The sequence below is a fragment of the Solanum tuberosum genome, unplaced genomic scaffold (assembly GCF_000226075.1).
Source record: "Solanum tuberosum cultivar DM 1-3 516 R44 unplaced genomic scaffold, SolTub_3.0 scf00290, whole genome shotgun sequence".
In the NCBI taxonomy this organism is placed as follows: domain Eukaryota; kingdom Viridiplantae; phylum Streptophyta; class Magnoliopsida; order Solanales; family Solanaceae; genus Solanum; species Solanum tuberosum.
In genome coordinates this window covers 625,101-645,965 of record NW_006239226.1, presented here as the reverse complement: position 1 = coordinate 645,965, position 20,865 = coordinate 625,101, and the positions used below count along the sequence as shown (strand labels likewise).

General features: G+C 35.1%; 2 protein-coding genes across 3 annotated transcripts in view; one reads left to right on the top strand and one right to left on the bottom strand.

Annotated features, from left to right (window-relative positions):
• Positions 1 to 1,007: 1,007 nt before the first annotated feature.
• LOC102598003 (E3 ubiquitin-protein ligase UPL3) lies at positions 1,008 to 12,715 on the bottom strand. Of its 2 annotated transcripts, none has more exons than XM_006359632.2 (18): positions 11,499 to 12,715; positions 11,304 to 11,414; positions 11,030 to 11,146; positions 10,747 to 10,917; positions 10,512 to 10,673; positions 7,688 to 7,936; positions 7,467 to 7,588; positions 5,910 to 7,326; positions 5,170 to 5,265; positions 3,269 to 4,816; positions 2,925 to 3,149; positions 2,732 to 2,836; positions 2,480 to 2,560; positions 2,318 to 2,386; positions 2,062 to 2,190; positions 1,859 to 1,981; positions 1,555 to 1,719; positions 1,008 to 1,304 (listed from the first exon to the last, which is right to left on the bottom strand). In XM_006359632.2, exons 1-17 carry the CDS (start codon positions 12,393 to 12,395, stop codon positions 1,654 to 1,656), a joined length of 5,688 nt encoding a protein of 1,895 aa, XP_006359694.1. In that variant the 5' UTR covers positions 12,396 to 12,715; the 3' UTR covers positions 1,008 to 1,304; positions 1,555 to 1,653. The 2 variants fall into 2 exon arrangements, with proteins under 2 accessions (XP_006359694.1, XP_015169996.1); XM_015314510.1 differs by having other exon boundaries at positions 1,008 to 1,348; positions 11,499 to 12,395.
• A 5,580-nt stretch (positions 12,716 to 18,295) lies between these two features.
• Positions 18,296 to 20,865, top strand: part of LOC102597682 (synaptotagmin-1-like) — a 9,305-nt gene continuing 6,735 nt past the window's right edge. The window contains exon 1 of the mRNA XM_006359631.1: positions 18,296 to 18,538. Coding sequence (XP_006359693.1) covers positions 18,428 to 18,538 — 111 coding nt within the window. The 5' untranslated portion in view covers positions 18,296 to 18,427. The remainder of the gene's footprint in view (positions 18,539 to 20,865) is intronic.

Here is a 20,865-nt window from a genome sequence, read left to right as displayed (position 1 = left end):
ATCAAATCACAAATTATGTTTGAAGAAAAACTTCAATTTGGTTTGGTATTGAGAAAAAAGAAATCGACTATACCTGGATCACGTTGATTAACACTAAAAAAAATCAACCGACGCTATATATCTAATTTTTTAAAATTTATCTTGACAACAACAACAACAACATACCCAGTGAAAATCCCACTAGGTGGGGAAAATTTATCTTGACATATGTTCTAAATATTTCTTATACTTTGATATATTTTCTAAATATTTTTTATCTTTTAACAATTAACATATTACTTCAAGTTTTTTAGACTTAGAATTTTGAATCGTTGAAATTTTTTTATAGTGCATAGATATTAGTAACTCTAATAAAGCTCAAATCAAAATCAAATCAATACCAATGCTAACAAAACAATAATAATTCAACACTCAATATGACAATAATATTGATATTTATTCTTTAGTTTTACATTGGTTCAGACATTTTACTTTTCCTTGATGTTTAATCATGTTGTTAATACTTATTAACAATTTTAATATGATTTAGTACTTCTGAATTATGATATTATTTGATAATTTGTAAAAGTTATTTTATGCAATTTCATTATTATCTTTTGCTGAATATCACTCATCTCAATATTTGGAGTACCAATCAATTATATATTTGTACAAATGAAAAAAAAGATATTCAAAATCCCATAAAATTCTAAGGTTGAGAAGCCCGAGTTTATTAATTTGATTTGATTTATAAATTTAATAATCCAACCCAACTACTTTAGACCCCTAAACTAAGCATTTCAAACAGAATTTCATTTTTTTATTATTTCTTTATTAAGATTTAAGTCTTTAACATATGATGCCCCATATATCAAGACATTTACAAAGATATAAAAGGATAACAGTAAAAGATGGTGATCATATCCTACCCTAAATCATCACTCACTTTTTTCAACTCCCAAGTAGAATTTTGTTCGGGACAAGAGACCTGTAACTTGTGATTTATACAAAGACAAAACTTCAAATAGTTAGGCCCCCAAAATCATGCAGCTTTGAGGCCCTCAGCTAGGTTGGCCAATTTATTGCATCATGTTAATTAACTAATAACTGTACTGACAAAGAAACAGCATTCCTCATATCTGCGAGAAGCTAAAAAGATGGCAATATCGGTGCCCTTACATGTATGTGCTGCACGACCTTAAAAAAGTCAAAATTTGAAAGAAAATATCTTCCTACATATTTACAACCATTTGTAGCAAAAGAACCCCGCAAAAGAAAAAAAAAACCATCTTCATCATTCGATCGAAGCAAGGTGCCAATGTCAGCTGTGAAACAAAGTAGCCAAAACACAAAGCTGGAGTTAAATAATCTGAAAATACCAAAATGCATGAAGTCAGGTAAATCAGCAGGACTAAATGCATGGCTCAAAAACAAACATACAAACAAATTGTTCATTTTACTATCTCCACACCAACTCTGCTGTAATGAAACTAGCAATCAAAATAGAGGAAAAGCAGTTGAAAAGGAATATAACTAGATATAGATACACAACACCAGATTCTATTGAACACAAACCTAGGTGTTGTTAGTTGAGGATGGCCCAGAACCGCCTTTATTGAGGACCAGACACCAATAATTTCCAAGTTGTATACACAAGTCCTTTTGTCATGTAACTTACGACAAATCAAATGATCCTTGACCTTCATTGATAGCATAGAGCAACTTTTTGTACATTATTTCCTGCAGAGAGATGTGTAAGGATTAACAATATCCGGAGACAGTCGAGAGTAGGAAAAATTCTAAAAACTGTAATAGGAAAGCAGATGACAGGAAAAGTTACGCCACAGCCAACAGCCGACAAATTGGGGAGAAATCATACCTTTGTAGAATAGGGAGGCAGTTTCAGGTAGTTAGCACATGTCATCACACTAGGTAAGTCGTCGTCTGCAGATTCTGATGGCATATTACCATTTGGTGCTGTATTGCTAGCACTAGATGAATGCTGCTCAAAAGATATGACAGTCAGCCTCTGCAGAGAGAATTAACAGACAGGACTAATATTTCAGCCAACTACAGCCATACCTTTCTCACTATTGTCAACTTAGGATTGAGCACGGCCAGACCACCTGGAGGAAGCCGGGGAGCACCAGTCACGAACTGACAGAATGCTCGTTGCTGCTCAGGAGTGAACTCTCCCATGATCTCTAATAACTGATCAGAATCAAATTAAACAGTTGACATCAGTTTGAAGCCAATATAAGAGAGAGATGAAGGCTACCTTGACAACATTACTGTCTCAGGCAATACACTTCCACTGACAGCTGAAGAACAAACTTACATAATCGATGGCGGGACTCTTGGCTGTATATCCATGATCAAACTTGATATGATCTACAAGCGTCTCAGCCTGGATAAGCAAAAGAAATGAAATTCAATAAGAGCTGGACATCATACAAGATCACACTGTGCTATACTGGGTTCATGAGAAACAAAACATTACCTTCCATAACTCTTTACGACCACAAAGCAGGTAGTCCAACTCAGTAGGAGAGAATATTTGCAGAGCTGAAATCTCAAAAACCTGAAAGTTGTGGAGCCTAAAAGTTATTTCACTATCATAAGATAAGTGATGATATCAAAGAAGTATCAGGTAACGGATGAATTGATTAAGTGAAAGTTGCACCAAATTATCATTTAAATATCATCCCTAGATGCATCTCTAATTAGCTAAAATCCTATGGTGGCAACAAACCTGATTGAAGCCAGATCTAAAAGCTTCCATCTGCCGCCCAATTCCAGTCCTCACAGTGGCATCAACTACCAAAGTAACATATTCTTCCAAGTTACAAAGATCAACCTGCAAGTTCCAATTGAAGTATACAAATCAAACAAAATGATGAAGAGGACAAAAAGATGAAATGGCATCCAAGAAAAGCAGAGCATACATTATCATTGCCTGCTTTCAGAACATATTCAGGATAGCCTGGGAGTGTGAAGTCTAAACAAAGATCCTCAACTGGGATCCCACGAAAATGCAAATCATTAATGTTCTCTTGTCCCTGGCCTCCAATTGATTCTAGATTTTGTTTACGGCTAACAAGAGCTTGCAACTCTTGCAAAGTTTTGCCTAACTCAGCATCAAAAGAAAGAATATCATACAGATCAAGCTCCTACAATGTTAAAGCACAGAAACGTTAGGAAAGAAAAACAAAAACAGAAAGATATATGCAATAATTTAATCATAGATGGTAATCACGTGCAAAATAAAAAAACAGAGAGAAGCCCTTACTTGGCCAAGAACAAGCTTGTAAAATGCAGTTGACAGAGGGAGATCCAAAAGCCGTCCATCTTGAAGTGCTTTCGCCATCACACGCCCTAGCAATCTGAAATATTCAATCACTTTCGGGAATTGGTTGCCATCTGCAGTTTCAACAGTTGATGACCAGGGACGTGGGAATAATCCAAGAGGTGCTTGGACAAGCTCTTTATCACCCCCGCTCAATTTTTCATCCACACCCACTTCCATTGAATGTACACTTGATGAGGAACTTGTTCTCCACATTCTCAGTCCAACTTTTTGCAGATCGCGACTTAACAGGGTATAGAATTCCAGAGTTGGGCCCAAACCAGTGCCAACTTCACCAAAATATTCGACCTCGAGAACAGCTTTTTGGCTAGAGTACATCTCCATTACTTTTGCAGCAGAATCCAGAATGCGATTCCTAGAGACACGAACTTTCTGGCGCTGTAGTCTCCCAACCCTGACCTCTCTCTCATTGGTGGATCCATTACCATCTGCACCTTGCTGCTGTTGAAGCCGATATAAAGCCCTAGATAATCCAAAGGCCGTTGAATAGAAGTACTGGCGCCGAGTCTCAAATGGAAAAAGAAACGGACAGGACCTTGTCAACTGGGAACACCATGATGGAAGAGACCCACTACAAAGGGCTAGAGCATCCTGTATCTGTCGGGCCAACTTTGGAGTGAGCTTGCTGTTTACAAATTCATCCGAGGGAATTTTGACACCAGTAGTATTGAGCTCATCTAAACTCAATATTTTGCCTTCAGAAAAATCAACAATAACCGACTGCACACGTAATCGTGGGGCCAGCTGGTTTAATCCCTCTACTACACGTAAAAGGGCCAAAATGTTGTAAGTAGAATTGCTTTTCTCCATATCACAAGGAAGTTCTCCCTGTAATATACTATCTAACAATGATGCTCGATGCAATGAGGGATCAGCACTGGCACTGGCACTTGCTGAAGAACTAGCTTTATTAGACTTGGTGGAAGTTGAGCTCCCATCCCCTTTTGTAGACCTCTCTGCTTGGCTGTCAGCTCTTTGGTATGTGATAGTGTAAATATCACCCCAAAGTCTGCTTCCGTCGCTAGACAGAAAGTCAGTGCCACCATACCTCTCTTCGTCATCCTCGTCAAGGACAAGTTGCCGCTGGATGGCCTGGTAGATAGTCAAGTGTCTATTAAGCTGCTTTCCGCCTGCAGAAAATACAAGTCTGGGTGGATCGCTAGTGCTAAATAGAGGGCGTCCATGACGATCTCTAGCTCCTCTCAAACCTCTACCATTCGCAGATGCAAGTCCAGCCATGGCAGCTGCAGCAAATGACATTGCACCCCTTGAACCATAAGAACTCCCACTCCTGAACTCAACAGAATCAGATCCCTGAGCAGAAGCAGCTCTGCTGCTTGAACCACCAGCAGCATTTGTCTGGTTATCATTTGGCGTCTGTGTGGCAGGACTATCTTCCGAAGAATCACCCAATTTGACATCATGAACTTTGTCCGGCATGCAAACAGGAAGAGAATCATCGCCCAACACCTAAAGCCTCAGCAACAATTTCAGAAAAACACCTTTAATACAACAGCGAATAAAATTAAAAGAGCTGCTCAAGTTGATCTGGGGAGATGAGCTGAAAACATGCATATTGAGAATGCAAATCTGCTCTCAAACATGTTGCTCGAACTCCAGCAAAATATTGACGCACCCGTGTCAAATCCTCCAAAAATGTATTACTTCTGGGGGATCTTACACACACGCAAGGACATTTTAAGAGCCCGAGCAACACGACTATCCGTTACCTAAGTTAATTAAAAATGCCAGAATCTGAAATTTAAAAAACAAGGATTTTGATACAAGGTTTAAAAAAAGCAAGGAGAAGTTCAATAGCTTACATCATCATGGTCATCTTCATCATCATCAGATATATCTTCATCCTCAATAACCAAAGCGTCATCAATTTCAACAGGTGACATATCCAACTCATCATCCTAAACATCACAACAAGCAGTGGGATGAAAAAGTTCATGTTGTCATACAAACCAGCAACTACTCAGGAGATAAAAAATGGAAGCAAAAAGATATAGAGAAACATCATAGTTTTAAATAAGCATGTCTGTTTTATTTCAACAAATGAAACCTAATGGTCAAGAGAGCCTTATCAAAAAATTGTTCAAAAGAGAGACATAACTAATTCAAATTTAACTCGAAATTCAAAAAGCTAAATCATGTGACCACTACGTTACACTCTTGGGTTAGATAAACATGTGACTAGGTCAGAAAATACCATTTTCCCTTACTTATATTGGGCAAGACCACAGACTATTCTGTGCTTTTTGTTATTATTCAGTGCAAACATACAATTTTTTGTTCCACGTGTATCCTATTTCTCTTTTATGCTATTTCTGAATGATATTCCTTGTATCAAGATTATCTCTTTCATTTTGAAGGATATAATAGAAAATTACTCTTCTACTGTAATATTGATGAAGATGCGCCAAATACAAATTTTAATCATATTTTTCCTCGTTCTTTTGTATTTTTTTCTTAACATCTTCTCATTTATTTATTATTCCATAACTTACTATTTAAACAGCGATCTTCAACAAAGAAAGAAATGTATGAAGAAATATACCTCAGAACTAGATTCCCCATTCACAGGTTTAACTTCTGCTTCTTTATCCAATGCTGCTCGTCTTCGAGCAGCATTTCTTGTCTGGGGTCCCCTGCCATCTTCTTGAGCAGGCTTCAGAACAGCCTTTCCTTTGCCCTTGGATGAACTTCCATTTTTTTCCTGTGGTGGTTCTTTCTTTGCACCATCATTTATATTAACTGCTGACCTAGATCGTGTACGACGAGATCCAGAAGCCGGAGTAGAGGTCGCTGGGCATGAAGCACCAACCCCTGCAGCGGTGGTCCCAGACTCAGAGTTGCCTACTGATGCCAAGGCCTTTTGACCAGACTCAACTCTCTGAACTCGAGGCCACAGAAAGTCTTCAATAGCCGCTAGACTTGCTAAAGGATCGATCAACACAACATTTGAAGAGTAGTCACGGAGGGTCTTGTCTCCTTGAGCTCTGCAAAGGCGTAGCTTAAATGGTTGTGACAAAGCACTTAAACCTGAAGAAAGTCGTGCATTTCCAGTAGATGATCTTGAAGAATGACTCAGCACAACAGGGAACCTCTCCAAGGAAGACAAAGCATTTTGAAGTTTTTGAACCAAAACAGTCATAGGAACCATATTCCCACCTACACTGGACGGAAGGGCAACTGCAATAAAAGACTTGTATCTTCTGAGTGCTTGTTGTCGAAGCCTAGACAAGTTAGTATCTGAGATTCTTTCCTTCGAAAAATATCCACATGTAAAATAGTTCAGCAAAGCTGCAACAACTCCACTTCCAATGAACTCAAAAGTTGATACACCATCCCCTTTGCTGAGCTCCCCCAGCATGGAAGCTACCAGTTCGGCCAAGGTGTCTTCCTTACTGGCAGAAATATCCCCAAGCCGAGGAACAGAAGCTTTTGATTTTCCTTTAGGTTTAGATATTTGTTCATCAACACCAGCGTTCAACTTCATACAGAGATTCTTCAATCGTAAAAGATCATCTGTAACACCAACCTCAGTAGCCCCAGAATCTGAAGGGAAGTATTTATCTTTGAAAGATTTGGCACCTGCACTGACTGCAATCCGAAGGTTAGAACTGGTCTTTGGTATTTCCAGTGAATTTGGTGGTGATCCACTCCCTGGAACTGTACTTTTAGGATCCTCAATGGAACTTGCATCTGCATTTAAATTACTGCCACGACGTCGGTTACGTCTAGAACGAGATGACCCGGGTATACAATCATTGTCCTTCTCAGCAGAAGATGGCTGGGAAGTAGAAGAACCATGGGAGGGAGACAATATCAGAGCATCTACGGCATGAACAACACCTTCTCGCACGAACATCTTGGCAAAGATTCCAGGAAGCTTTTCCATTAGAATTTCTGCTACTTGAAGAGCAGGCACCAGCACTTGAGGATCCTTCCAGGCCAATACTCCAGCCAAGAAACTACATAGGAATCATAAATGAAGCACTACTTTCACTACCAAAGAAATATGATACATATAAAGATTGTTACTTGGATAACCATTCCATCCCAAATCAACGCCCGAAGAAAAATTGCAAGCTTGTATTGTTTATATTCATACCTCGATATGTTAGTGACGTTATTTAGAGATTGAATCATATTTGCACTGCTGAAATACATAAGTTTTCCAATAGCTGAGAGGCACTTGTGGCGAACTGGACTATTCACACTGGATCCGTATACCTGACGAGTAAAACAACAGGGTTTCGTCTGGTAAATCTCCACCATGGCAGTTGTAAGTGGTGGCAGCAATTTACAATGGATTATAATTATAATACTAACCTGGATCAGAACAGGAAGAAGATCCATTCCAAATTGTTGCAGAAGTTCAGGTTGATCATTCAACAATATTTCTCGAGCTGAAACCTCCTGGGAAGATGGATTCATATCCTCCTGTTTGGTAGAACCACTAGCAGATGATTTCTTTATAGCAGAACCTTTAATGAGCAGATTAGTGCCGGTTGGAAGAGAGATGGTTCCTTGAGGCAGCGGAGGAAGGAGCTCATTTGCCAGGTTCACGATCTCAAAAATCTAACAGTGTGTACATTCATTTGATGTCATTATAAGAGATACAAGCAGCTTTCAGAAGAAACAGTTTGTACACAGCACAGAGAGGGCATCATTTCATGGCATTTGCTCAAGTACTAGCTTCCATGAAACCAGATGATTTTGCAACAAGAGTAAATTTAACAAGTGGTAGATTGCCATCTAAATTCACAAGTGAATCGAGTCAACTAGCAGAAAAAACACATTAAAAAACTATAATGCCCCAGAAAGGTTAATCCTACCTTTCCCAGGCCCCACTTGCATGACTACTAGGTATGTTGTTGTAAGGTTCTTCATAACATACTCCAGGCATGGAAGCTCTTGAATTATTTTTAGATAGTTCTGTCTGCCCATGGCGAGCTTAATCACAGTCATATTTACACTATTAATGTTCAATTGACATCAGTGTCAAACAATTTGAGTCTTCACATACTAACAAAAAAAATTAACCACAAAACCATGGAGTGTACCAAAACTTATATTAGAAGGTTGTTTTACCAATTACTCATAATACTTGATTGACATTCTAGAATACTACATTTGAATATTCAATATCCACCGAGTTTTGAAGCTAAAAACAATGGATTTCTCGATAATGGCAGTGATCTCCAGTTCTCCACTAGGACACCAAGTAGGGATTCGGACAGTTATAGTTTGAAGTTGCAAAAAAGTATTTCAAGTTGAAGTTGAAAACAAGTATTTGGACCACCATCACATTGTAATGATACTACCTTGTTTTCAGAAGGTGATGAGTCAAATGATTAGTTTAGACATAATAGTTAAACATGATGAATGTGATATTTTTGGACGTGTTATAGGTGACTTTCGATTTAATTTTATTTAATTTGGATGGTTAATGTACTAACTTTAGACAAATTTGGTATATGTATATTCAAAGGTGCATTACCCGGACAATCCATGTTCAAGAGGGAAGGAAAGTACCAAGAAGGTCAATAATTGAGGTCGGATCTGCGGAGGGCTTTGCACAGCCTCCCAAAAAGGCAGTCAAGATACTACCTAACACAGCACAGATATGTGATGCAGCCACAACACAAAGCGGAAGGAAGTACATAAAATTAAGCAAATGGACAACAGAATTTGTTCTGTAATGATATTTACCCTATAATAAAAAGGGTATGATTGTCTCATAAGCTAAGGTATCTTTAGTTTTGGAGCCATAAACACTTTATTTGCACTTTGCGCTTAAAAGCCCCACGGACCTTAGAGCTTTTTTGCGCTTTTCGCCTTTGATAACACTGCTCCTAATTACAACTATTCTTTCTTATGATTTATGATGAGAATCCCTTCATGAAGTCATTTTTCTTTATTATCAGAATTTGATGATTGATGTACTAGTTTAAACTTTAGTTTCTTGAATTAATACCTACCGTACATGTTTTTTTTTTTTGATAACCGAGAAATCTGCCTGTGACCCACCCCTTTGGACCAATAACAACCTTCTAAACTCGGTGGATAATGGGTCCACCCCTCTACCTTTTTCCACTTAAATATTGGGCTTCGCTTTGCATGGTATAGGGCTTGAACCTGTGACCCAAACCACAAATCCTCCACCTTTTGCCACTCGAGCTAGGCCTTGGGGGCATACCTACCGTACATGTTTCGGTGGTGGTTCTCCAATAACCTGTCTATTCGAGAGAAGAATTGACCAGTGTGCGCTATTGGAGTAGGAGGAGAGAAGGACATTGTTATCGAAATCAGTCGTTTATAAACATACATATTTATTGAACGCCTAATATGATTCAAGTATTTTAATGATATCCTTATTTGAAAGACTCTAGAAATGTTAGTTTTTTTTATAAAGAATCAAGAATAATTAGTGATACGAATAAACGACTATATTTATGAGAAGTAATGCATAGTTATGTCTGAGAATAGGCAATTAGGCATATCAAGGAGAAAAATCTAAACAAACGGTCATAAGTCAAGCTGTCAAGTTCTCCACTTTCTTACTTTGGTAATTCTCTTTAATCTTAGTTCAAGATTTCAGATCACTATAAGTATTTGCTTTGGGGACATTAAAACGATTTATTGGATTTTAATTGATTTCAACTACCAAGAATAATAAATTACAACATACCCAATGTAATCCAACAAGTGGGGTCTGGGGAGGGCAGGATGTACCCTTACCTCTACCTTTGCAATGTAGAGAGGTTGTTTCCGATATGCTGGGTAAAAACCTAACTCAAAAATCAACTTTCTCCGAAAAATAACTTAATTGATAATTATTCCACTCCATGTGGGGACCATGGAGTACTATATTTGATCATAACAGGTTTTGTCTACCAGGCACTTTTCTCATTTTGTTCCTTCTTTGGCATCCAAATGACTTATGAACATGTAGTGTTTGAACTTCAACAAAGCATGAATGTAAAATTGAATATGGCACATATCTGACTAGCAAACTAACATATGCTAAGAAGTCAACGATCTTTCAACGCTATAGAAAATCTATACTATAATATGCACTACTAGTTTCAATTGTTTACAATAAACAATAACAATTGTAGCATGAATTTAAACTCAAACTAGTGATGCACACCTGTTCCGGAGGTTTGCTCAAGGCAGGTGAAATAGACACCGTGGCCACAAGATCGGAACCTGATAGAATATCCTTGAGTATTCCACTTATTCCAAGCAGCAGTAAGGTTTTAGCTCCAAACGGAGAGCCACTAGCACATGTCGAAAGTAGCCTGATTAAACCCTGCAACACTTGTCAAGTCAGAATACAGCCATCAAGGTCGTAAATAACCAACATATGGAGGATTTAAACGTACTGTGTAGGTTGACGTGCTGAGTGAAGCCTGTCCACCTCCAGAGTTGCTGGTTGAGATGAGGGATGCAGCTTGGGTAACAAGTCCGTGATTGCAAAGTTCATCAAGCTTTTCTGGGTATGACGCAAATGCTTCAGCAATACGGGTCAAGCAGATAGAAGCATGCTCTAATACCTGCAGACACAAGCAACAAAAGATGACACTAAAGAAACAAAAGTGATGTTTAACCAAACTAGAAGGGGCTCGGGAAGAGGATATATGGGAAGATAACATGATGATGATTTACCTTTGCATCATGATATTGGAGAAGATTCGTTAAGAGAGGAACAGCTTCCATGACAAAGTCAGACGCATCTGAAGGAAGCTTCTTGCACATATTAGCAGCAGTCGCCAATGCTACTCTCTATGGAAGGATAACAGTTAGAAATAATTATATAGGTACTATAAGGAGCTGGAAGGTTGCTTGTTTCACTAAAACTGAATTCCATAAAATTATGATAGAGTTAATCAAAGAATCTACAAAACCATGATAGAGTTAATCATGAAAGGAATTCTTCTACCTGAACACCAGTAGAAAAGAAATCGAGATAAGAAAGCACAGCCATCAGAGCACCAGCCCTCAAACAAGCAGTTGGGTGTTCCTGAGAGATCTTCTTTAGAGCTTGCAAAGACTGTCAAACGCAAACATTAGCATCACAGTTGGGGAAAAAACAATCCTTAACGTGTACATGTTCGACGCAAGTTAATTCACTCACCTGTTCAGCCAAGTCCATGTATTCAATTGTAAGCAGGCGAGCTACAAAGCATGAAACAGCTCCATAATGGACAACAGCAGCACAGGAAGAAGGTAGAACGTCAACCAAATGGGTAAGAGCACGGGCCGCAAGAAGCATAATGTCAGGATTGTTCTCGTGATTGAGCAGTCCTACAAGTACCGGTACAAATGAGTCCACAGAAAATGTGGACAGGGAGTCTTCTGTTCCAATGGATAGCATCTCACACAGCTGAGTCAAAGCTTCAACCTGTTTTCCTTCCTCCCCATCCGCCCTTAAACCAGCTAATATCTTCTTGAGCCGGCCACTTTGGTGGGATGATGATGCCGACCCCATTCCAGAGCTAGGGAGCAAATCATCCAATCCAGCACCCAATTTCCTAAGCAGTCCCTGAAGTGCACTACTTGCTGAATTTAAATTTTGGTGCAAAATCCCAACACCACCCTCGCTATCATTATCATCGTCCTCACCAGCACCACCAGAATCTATGTTCAATCCAAGAATCCGCTCGGCTTCCCTATCCCTTTCTCTATCCCTAACTCTAACCTCATGCTCTTTCTCCTTACCTTTATCCAAATTATCCTTATCGGAACCATGACTAGGGTTCTTACCACGGCGGTTTCGGCTAGCTGACCCAGAAGATTCATGGGTGGAGTCCATGGGTGTAGAAGATGCTAGTGAGTCCTGAGAACGAGTTGTGATGCGAGAACGAGTTGAGATCGATGCAGTTGGGGCAACGGGAGTGGAATTGACGGTGGAAGTAGAAGTAGAAACGGCGGTGACACGGGCTCTCTTAGCGGCGCGGGTGGTTGGACCAGAGGAAGAAGAAGAAGGCGCTGATGAGGTGGCCTCCGCCCGCTTCCGGCTCCGAGTTTCCATACAAAACCCAAAACCCCTTCAGAACCGTGAATCAGCTCGCCGATGTATCGGCGATCAGACACTTTCCGATTCGGAAATCATAATCATATATCAGAAACCCTAATTCACAAAAATTAAAGAATTTTAACCAAAAGAGTGGATCTTTGTTGATTCAGCTAAATCCCCCAATCACTATCGATTAAAAGTCCCAAATCAGTATACATAGCAATCAATTTCCAATGAAGTGCTTTGAGTAATCAACACGATTGCAGAGCGATATACGGACTTTGAGAGAGGAGGAATATAACTGGAGAAAGGCAAAGATGTAGAAAGCTAAATAGAAAACCCTAATTTTTTCTATAAATAATTTTTGGTCTGTTGAATTATTTATTTTTTCCGTCCCTGAAAAGATCGAATAAGATGCTTTTAAAATTTAAAAAAAAAAGGCTTCGGTTCCTTTATAGTTCCAAAGCTTTTTCTTTTACTTTTTCCTTGCCACTTTTTTGTTTTTTATGTGTAGACTTGTAGTCCTTTGCGATATTATTGATTTTAATTTTAAACATGTTAAATTAATAATAATTAAATAAATAAAATATTTGTTATTAATTTTTTATTTTTAATATAATTGATAAAAAAATAATTATATAATTATACACACATAATGTTCATAAATAAAAATAATAACGAGAATAGAAGTGTAGCACAAATTTTTACATTAATTACTTTTATTTAAGTAAAATACTAGTGATTATTTTTTGGGTATAATTTTGTTTAAATTGATTTTTTTGTTTAATATATGTATCGATATAATATTTCATTAATTCGTTTGCTTAAGTAGGAATATTTAATTCAGGGAAAAAGGGTCACATTTATCCTTTTACTTTATCATTTAGAGTTAATAAATCTTTCGTTCTGAAAATGTCTCATATATACCCATATTGTTACACAAATGACTCACATATACCACTTTCCTCTTGCGGAAGTAAAAAATAATCCATGTAGGGGTATATTTTATCCTTCTCACGTGTTTTTAAAATTTATTTTTAAATTCAACGGCTAATTTTAATTTATTATTTTGATGGTCAGTTTTTTTCTTTTCACTTATTCCTTATAAAATTTATTATAGATGTCATAAATATATTTTACATATATAAAAACTAAATTACAATAGAGCTGCAAAAAAAATAGTTTTCAATCTTTTTTCATTCACACTTCTTTCTTTTTATTTATTTCTCTTATTTTACACTAGAGAATGAAAATAAAGTGAAATAAGAATAAGAAACTCAAACAATAATAATCAAAGAAGTCAAAAAAAAACTATGTGTGAAAAAATCAAATACATGTTTTTAAAAAATATTTTAAAAAATTAAAATTAATTTTATCACTTTTGTAACGGTAGGGGGATATGTGAGCCATTTTTGTAATGGTAGGGGGATATGTGAACCACTTTTATAACGAGGGGCATATTATCTCTAAATGGCAAAGATGAGGGGTATGTCCATGCATATGTTGTTATTGAGGATGAAGCTAGAAGCAGATGAGTTCGTTAGAGTTGATCCAGTTGTTGAGGTGAACCTCCAGATTGTTCAAGGAGGCTCCCAAAAAGGAGTTATACCATTTGTTTATAACTGCACACCGACTTTGAGTCTCTCTGTAATTTTTTAGATGCTCCATGGTCTAGTGTGGGATCTTGGGCTAGAGTTTTGTTCCTTCATTTTATTATTATTATTCGTAAATACATATGGAACAATTGGGATCATTAATTATTCGTATTTAATTATTGGAGTATTGAAACTTGCATTTATTTTGATTGAGTCTTGACTAAATGTTAAGTGCATGGTATGAACTGGTTCGCCTAGCGGGTAGTGCTAGTTGGGTGCCAGTCGCGTATAAGGGGTATTTTGAGAGCCATTTTTGTAACAAAAAGGGGCATATGTGAGCCGATTTTGTAACAGTAAGAACATATGTAAGTCACTTTTACAACGAACGAGTATATTAGCTCTAAATGACAAAGTTGGGTGAGGGTATATCAGGCCATTTGCCCTTTAATTTATGAGTTATGCAAGATTGAGATGCATATGAAAAGCGTTTATAGTAAGAACTAAGAAGAAATACATATCTAATCATCAAATAAGTCGATTAATCGCTAACAATAATTTAAAGGGATATATATTATATGTAGTTCATCAAATTTGAAAGACGACAAGTTAGTTAGATATCGCAATGATAAATAATCACATTTTACTATTCTTCGTCGAATCTATTATATAAAATATATGATTCACTATGGATATTGTTTTCTTTAAATATAAATTAAATATATTGTTTATGGTTATACACATGCATAAATAATTATTGAGTTTATTTTGATGATTTATCTTGAATAAGTATTTTCTCTATATATGAACTGTATTTTGGAACAATTCCATTCAATTTTAGGTTGGATTATTCGAGAGAACATGAGGATAAGAGAAATTTATCATGACTGTAAAAAAATAAAAATACAATGAGAAAAGTATAGTAAGAAACCATATAGTAATATACTATCAAGGAGTGGGTTATTTTTTTAAAAATTATTTATTTTGAATGAATTCTCTTATGACACTAGAAAACGAGGATTTACTTTAACACCATTTAAATATCAAGGCAAAAAAACAATAACAATATCAAAGCATGCATTTTTCACCTCCTTCTTATACATGTATTGTGCATGATTATTTTATCATTTGAATATAAGTAATAAGTTGATTGACAAACTAATCTTCGAAATTTGTTAATTAAAGAGATATTTTTAATATCTATAATTTTCTTATTCATCGTATTGACATGTAAATAAGATTGAAACTTCTACATCAAATTTAACGAATATATGCATTTGAAAAATCAATGTAAACAAGATCACATATCTAATCGGTCATTTCATAAATCAAAGCATTTATCAAAAAGAAAATCAAATCCAATAATTATGTAAATAATTAAAATTAAATATTATATTAATGCAAACAAGGAATAATTTAATAGACGCATATACTCATTTTTTTTCCATCACTTATTTTGAGTTTTGTGTTTTCATAAGTTGTGGAAGTTTTTATGATGATTACATTGCACATAATTTTATTTAGGCATCTTATCTCTAATAAAACAAGAGTTTGTTTGGTATTATTGTTAAAAATAACTTATTTTTAGAAGTATTTTTCTAAAATGATTTTTTTTAAAAAGTGATTTTGAAAAATAAACATTATGTGTTTGGCTGATTCATTTGCGTTTGACTAATATTTTTCAAAAAGTGATTTTAAGAGTCAAATTACAAGAAAGAACAACTATTAATGTACTTTTAATATTAAAATTATTTCATAGAGAGAAAATATTTTAAATATTTATTATAAAAATTAATCAATTTTTTAAAAAAATTAAAATTTACATATTTAAATTTTCAATCAATATACCTTTTTGAGGGACTGAAATCTTTAATTATTTTTTTTCTTTTTTCTAATCTTGTAAAAATATTATTGTTACATTTTTTCTAATTCTACAAAATAGTATGTAAAATAATAATATATAAACGTAAAATAAATTATAAAAATTACTATATAACAATAAAAAATAAAAAATTTAAATGAAACTTAACCAAACTTCTGAAATATGCTAATTAATTAATAAGAAATATATTGATAAATATGTATATATGAAAAAGATATTTTAGTCTTGATAAAAATAATTTTTTGTTTCTATTTCTATCTCTTCTCAATAGCAGAAAAACAGTTTTTGCTTCCATTTAAAAACACATTTATTGAGTTATTAAAACAAATAAAAGAAGAAAAAATAAATAATGAAGATAAAAAATAAATCCATGAGCTATTAAACGTTCATTGGGTGTTTAAATTTTATTAAAAAAGCAAATGAATAAACCCTTTTTTTTGTATTACTCCATTGGAGAAAATGATCAAAATGGTCCTTCATGTATTGGGGTTGCTTTATTTTGATCCTTAATATATTCTAGGTGATTGAAATAGTTCTTCATGTATAACAAAATGTGTTCAATTTAGTCTTTTACCCCAAATTTAACAATTTACCTCCAAAAATTGTTAAATATAACTGTGGGGCCCACATAACTTACAAAATCCATCATTTTTGCCATCTTTATTAGCTCAAAGAAAGAATTTCATGAATTCTAAAACACCATTTTCTCTAACATCTAACCACACAATTACAAAACTATTATTCTAAAACACTTTTTTTTCTTATCAATATATGAAAAAGAACCACACATCAAGCAACCTAATAACAACATAATATAAAGTCATTTACATTACATTACTCATGATAGCACACAATATTTGAGCTTAATGAAATGTTGTGTAAAGATTTCTCCTTGGGAGTTACTTGAATCCCTCACATCTATGTTAAAAGACTCAATCTTGATGATATCTTTAGATCATCTGCAGAAGATTCTGCACGATTTCGGACATTGGTGGCCTGAATTCAGGTTCGACTGCCCAACAAAAAAGTAAGAGGACACGAGAACAGTAAGAAAATGCGACAGCTCGAAAAACTTCAGTCACAAACATTATGTATGTTTTTTAGCTATAGCAGAATGACGATCAGATTCTTGACGATCCATTTCATTCAACCTTTTTACAATAATTATTTTGTAATTGTGTGGTTAGATGTTAGAGAAAATGGTGTTTTAGAATTCATGAAATTCTTTCTTTGAGCTAATAAAGATGGTAAAAATGGTGGATTTTGTAAGTTATGTGGGCTCCACCGTTATATTTAACAATTTTTGGGGTAAATTGTAAAGTTTAGGGTAAAAGACTAAATTGAACACATTTTGTCATACATAAACAACTATTTCAATCACCTATAATATATTCAGGACCAAAATAAAGCACCTCCAGTACATCAAGGACCATTTTAATAATTTTCTCTACTCCATTGTGTTTAACAAAATTAAAAGAGGAAAAAAATGCAAAAAAATAAAATCAGAAGATAAATATCATGAAAGATTGGAGTAGTAAATATTGAGACTTTTAATTTTTTTTTTAATAAAGAATAATAATGAGTGGAAGAAAATTTTGTGACACCTAAGTATAACAATGAATAGTGGAGTAGTAATTGATATAATTTTTTTTTGTCAAATAATAAATAAGTAGAAAAATAAAATAAAAAATTAAAATTGATAAATAGGATCCTTGAACAAAGAAAGGTAACATATAATTTTTTTAACATCTAGCTTTATATATTATATATAGATATAAATAGATATGATAAACCAAAAATAAGGGAACCCATGGTGTTTGATTAGAGTTACAATATATCACAATAATATAAGAATTAATAATGTAGAATTTTGTTATTTACGTATTGCTTATTTTATTCTTGACAAAAAAATACGTAACAAATATTATATTAACTATTTATATTTTATATTTTTTGAAAAGATGAGAAATATGATAAGAGTATAACTTATGTTATTAAATGTAAATAAATATAAATATTATTCCCTAAGAGGTTATTTTTTAAATTTATTTTTAAAAATACCTAAACAATGTATAGGGTTATGCAAACTTGCGCAAAAAAAAAAAACTTGATCATCGTATGTAACCAAATTGACCATAGTAATGAAATTTAGGTGACTTTAATTAGTGGGGCCCTGCTAGCTTACAAAAAACGTCGGCAACCCAAACGGTTAATTAAAAAGAAAAAAAAAACGCGTAACCCCTAATATGTATCGCCGTTTCAAGAAGTTTTACGTGTCAGTTAATTTGGACACTATTCCTTTAACCCAGAGCGTCCTTTGCGCTAAAGCTTGTCCGAAATATCTTATATATAAATAGTTGAAAAGACTTGAAAGGACACGGTTTACATGGCATTGAATGTGCCAAAAGAACTAGAACATGCGAGGACATATTCGTCCTTTACCTCTAAGTCGAATGGCTTCTTCTAATCATAATAATGGCGTTGGCATATCAGATTAAGAGAAAAGGAATATCAGATTCACAAATATGCTTTTCTTGAGTTGAAGAGTTCAAGGAGAGTTGAGGTTTTCTGAGATGGGTTTTGTGAGTACGATTTTGGGTTTTTGTGGATTTGGAGTTGGGGTTTCATGTGGATTGACGATCGGTTACTATCTATTCATCTATTTCCAGCCCTGTGATGTTAAGGTTTTGCATTCTTCTGTTCTGTTTTTGTTTCAATTGCTACCTTCACTATTGGTCTATGCTCTATTTCATGTGTTTTCCGTTACTATTTGCGTTGTGCCGATCGGAAAATGAGGAAAGAGTTACTTGATTTTGTGGGCTAACAGTTGAAAGAAAAAATTAAGTTAATTTTCTATTCGGTTTCCAGTTAATTGGAAATGGAATGTGGATAGGAAAAACTGCATACGATTTTCCGATGTTGTAGGGACTTAGGCTAGTATAGTTGTCTAAGTCAAACCATAGTTGACCTAATTTACTAGAGGCAACACATTTACCCCTTTTGAATTTCTGGATTCAATTGTGTGGTTTAGACAAGTACACGATGCGTCATTGCTACTAAATTGAATGTTTCAGTTGTGGCCTGGTGTATGAATAAATTAAAGTGTTGAAAATGTTCACTAATTAATATACTAGGAAGGGAGTATGCAGGGGTCAGTATTGTTTCTGACTTCTAGGACTTTGATAGTAGAAAAAAGATGTTTAGAAGTTCAAAGTGGGCTATGTTCTAATAACCCTAATTTGGTGTACTGAAAATTTTCATTTCACAAAGACACATATTTTAGGTTTATAAATCTAGAGTTGTAAAATGGACAATCTTAATCAGAAATTTAGAAGACAATACATACACTCTACTTAAATGTTTTTATAGAGGTCAGGCGTTGTTGTCTTTGTAGGAAATAGAGCAGTACAATTTGGAATTAATAGATCACATGGATATGGATGCAGATGTTATAAGCATTTGTTATACGATCATTAGCTAGGAATAGCAGTGTCTAACTAGAACCATTTGAAAAATTTGTGAGATATATCAAGCGAGAAAAACGTGAACTGAAGTATTAAAGTTTCGATTTCTTTTCAGAATAATACCTGCATGCTTTACCGGACATCACTAGTTGTGTTTTGTTGGATTGGTCACTGTTTTACTTATATCTTGTTTATTCCTTAAGTAAAGGTAACTTACTTGCACAATTTGTTTCAATTAGATTCAGTCAAATATCAGGTGAACCTTGCATCCAACAAGTGCTTGCAAAACTATAACAGCCTAGCAATAGGTTTTTCCAAAGTTGTGAAGAAAATAGGTGAAACCTAAAAGTTAGCATGTCAAATAAACCGGACTTATTTATGTTTTTCTCGAGACCTTTTTATTAGATGGGTTGGGCAATACTCACTTGGCTGTTTGATTCATCCACTTGATAATGATATTTTTGGATTTAGTTTCTTAACGAGATGTCACACAATTCAACATGCTATTAGAGCAAGCAAAGGTCTTCGGTTCAAATCTTTTTACAACCCTTCATAAAAGAAAGATCCCACGTGTTTGACCCATGAAAGAATCAAGCCTTCACATTAGGAGGCTTGCTAAAGACATAATAAAGTAAATGAACAATTGTACTCTTCAATAGTTCAAATTTTTAGATGTGACAATCACACAATTCAATATTATATTAGAGTAGACAAAGATCTATGAGTCATGTTTCACAATTACATATTTGGATTTTCACCCAGGTAAAGGAGAGTCTGACCCTTCGGGGTGGCCCAGTGGTTTGGGCTCAGGACTTCCATGTTGGAGGTCTCAAGTTCGAAACCCCTTGCCAGGGGTTTGCCTTCTGGGTCGAGCTCGTCGCACCGGGCTTGCCTAGTGCGGGTTACCTCTCCTATGTGGTTTGCGAGCTATTGCACAGGAGCGGGGATTTTACCCTGTGCGCACCCAAAGGGTAGCGGCTGCGGGTTTCCCTTGTCATAAAAAAAAAAGAGTCTGAACGTGAGGGGATGCCTTGAACACATTATTATTAGTTAAGTAAATAGAAGTGTGCCACCTCCATATCTTTAAATTTTTAGATAGAGACATTCACACAATTCAATAAGGAGAACACAAAACTTGACATGGACCTGTAAAATGTGACAATGGTTGGTTTATTACCAAATCACACATCTTTCGATCATGTGAAAGGTTATACGCTTTCAGAAAAAAAGTTTAATTTCCATTTTTCAAATTTTGTTTCTTTTTTGACAAATAGGAAGTACATATTTCCAAAATATTTTGTAATTTCAGCATTATGTTTGTAGATAATTTGACTTCTACTTGATAATACTTATCGATGTTTGTAAATGAAACATGAGTTTCAGAATTATCAAGCATGTTAAGTTGGGAAATTTCTCTGTCAGGTCATTGGTAGCGTAAGACATGAATGAGTAATTTTATACTCCTATCCTTCTTTGTATGAATTCTTTCCATTTTTGAGATTCTTCAATGAAGAGTTTTATCTCTTTCAAGAGGGTGGAAGAGGACC

Bases quoted from the DNA above. Each gene is read 5' to 3' on its own strand.
- LOC102598003 (XM_006359632.2), bottom strand. From the start codon at position 12,395: ATGGAAACTCGGAGCCGGAAGCGGGCGGAGGCCACCTCATCAGCGCCT. The intron at 11,147-11,303 runs GTAGAAGAATTC...ATCCTTCCATAG, and splicing joins TCTTTTCTACTGGTGTTCAG to AGAGTAGCATTGGCGACTGC. The intron at 10,918-11,029 runs GTAAATCATCAT...TTGTGTCTGCAG, and splicing joins TCCAATATCATGATGCAAAG to GTATTAGAGCATGCTTCTAT.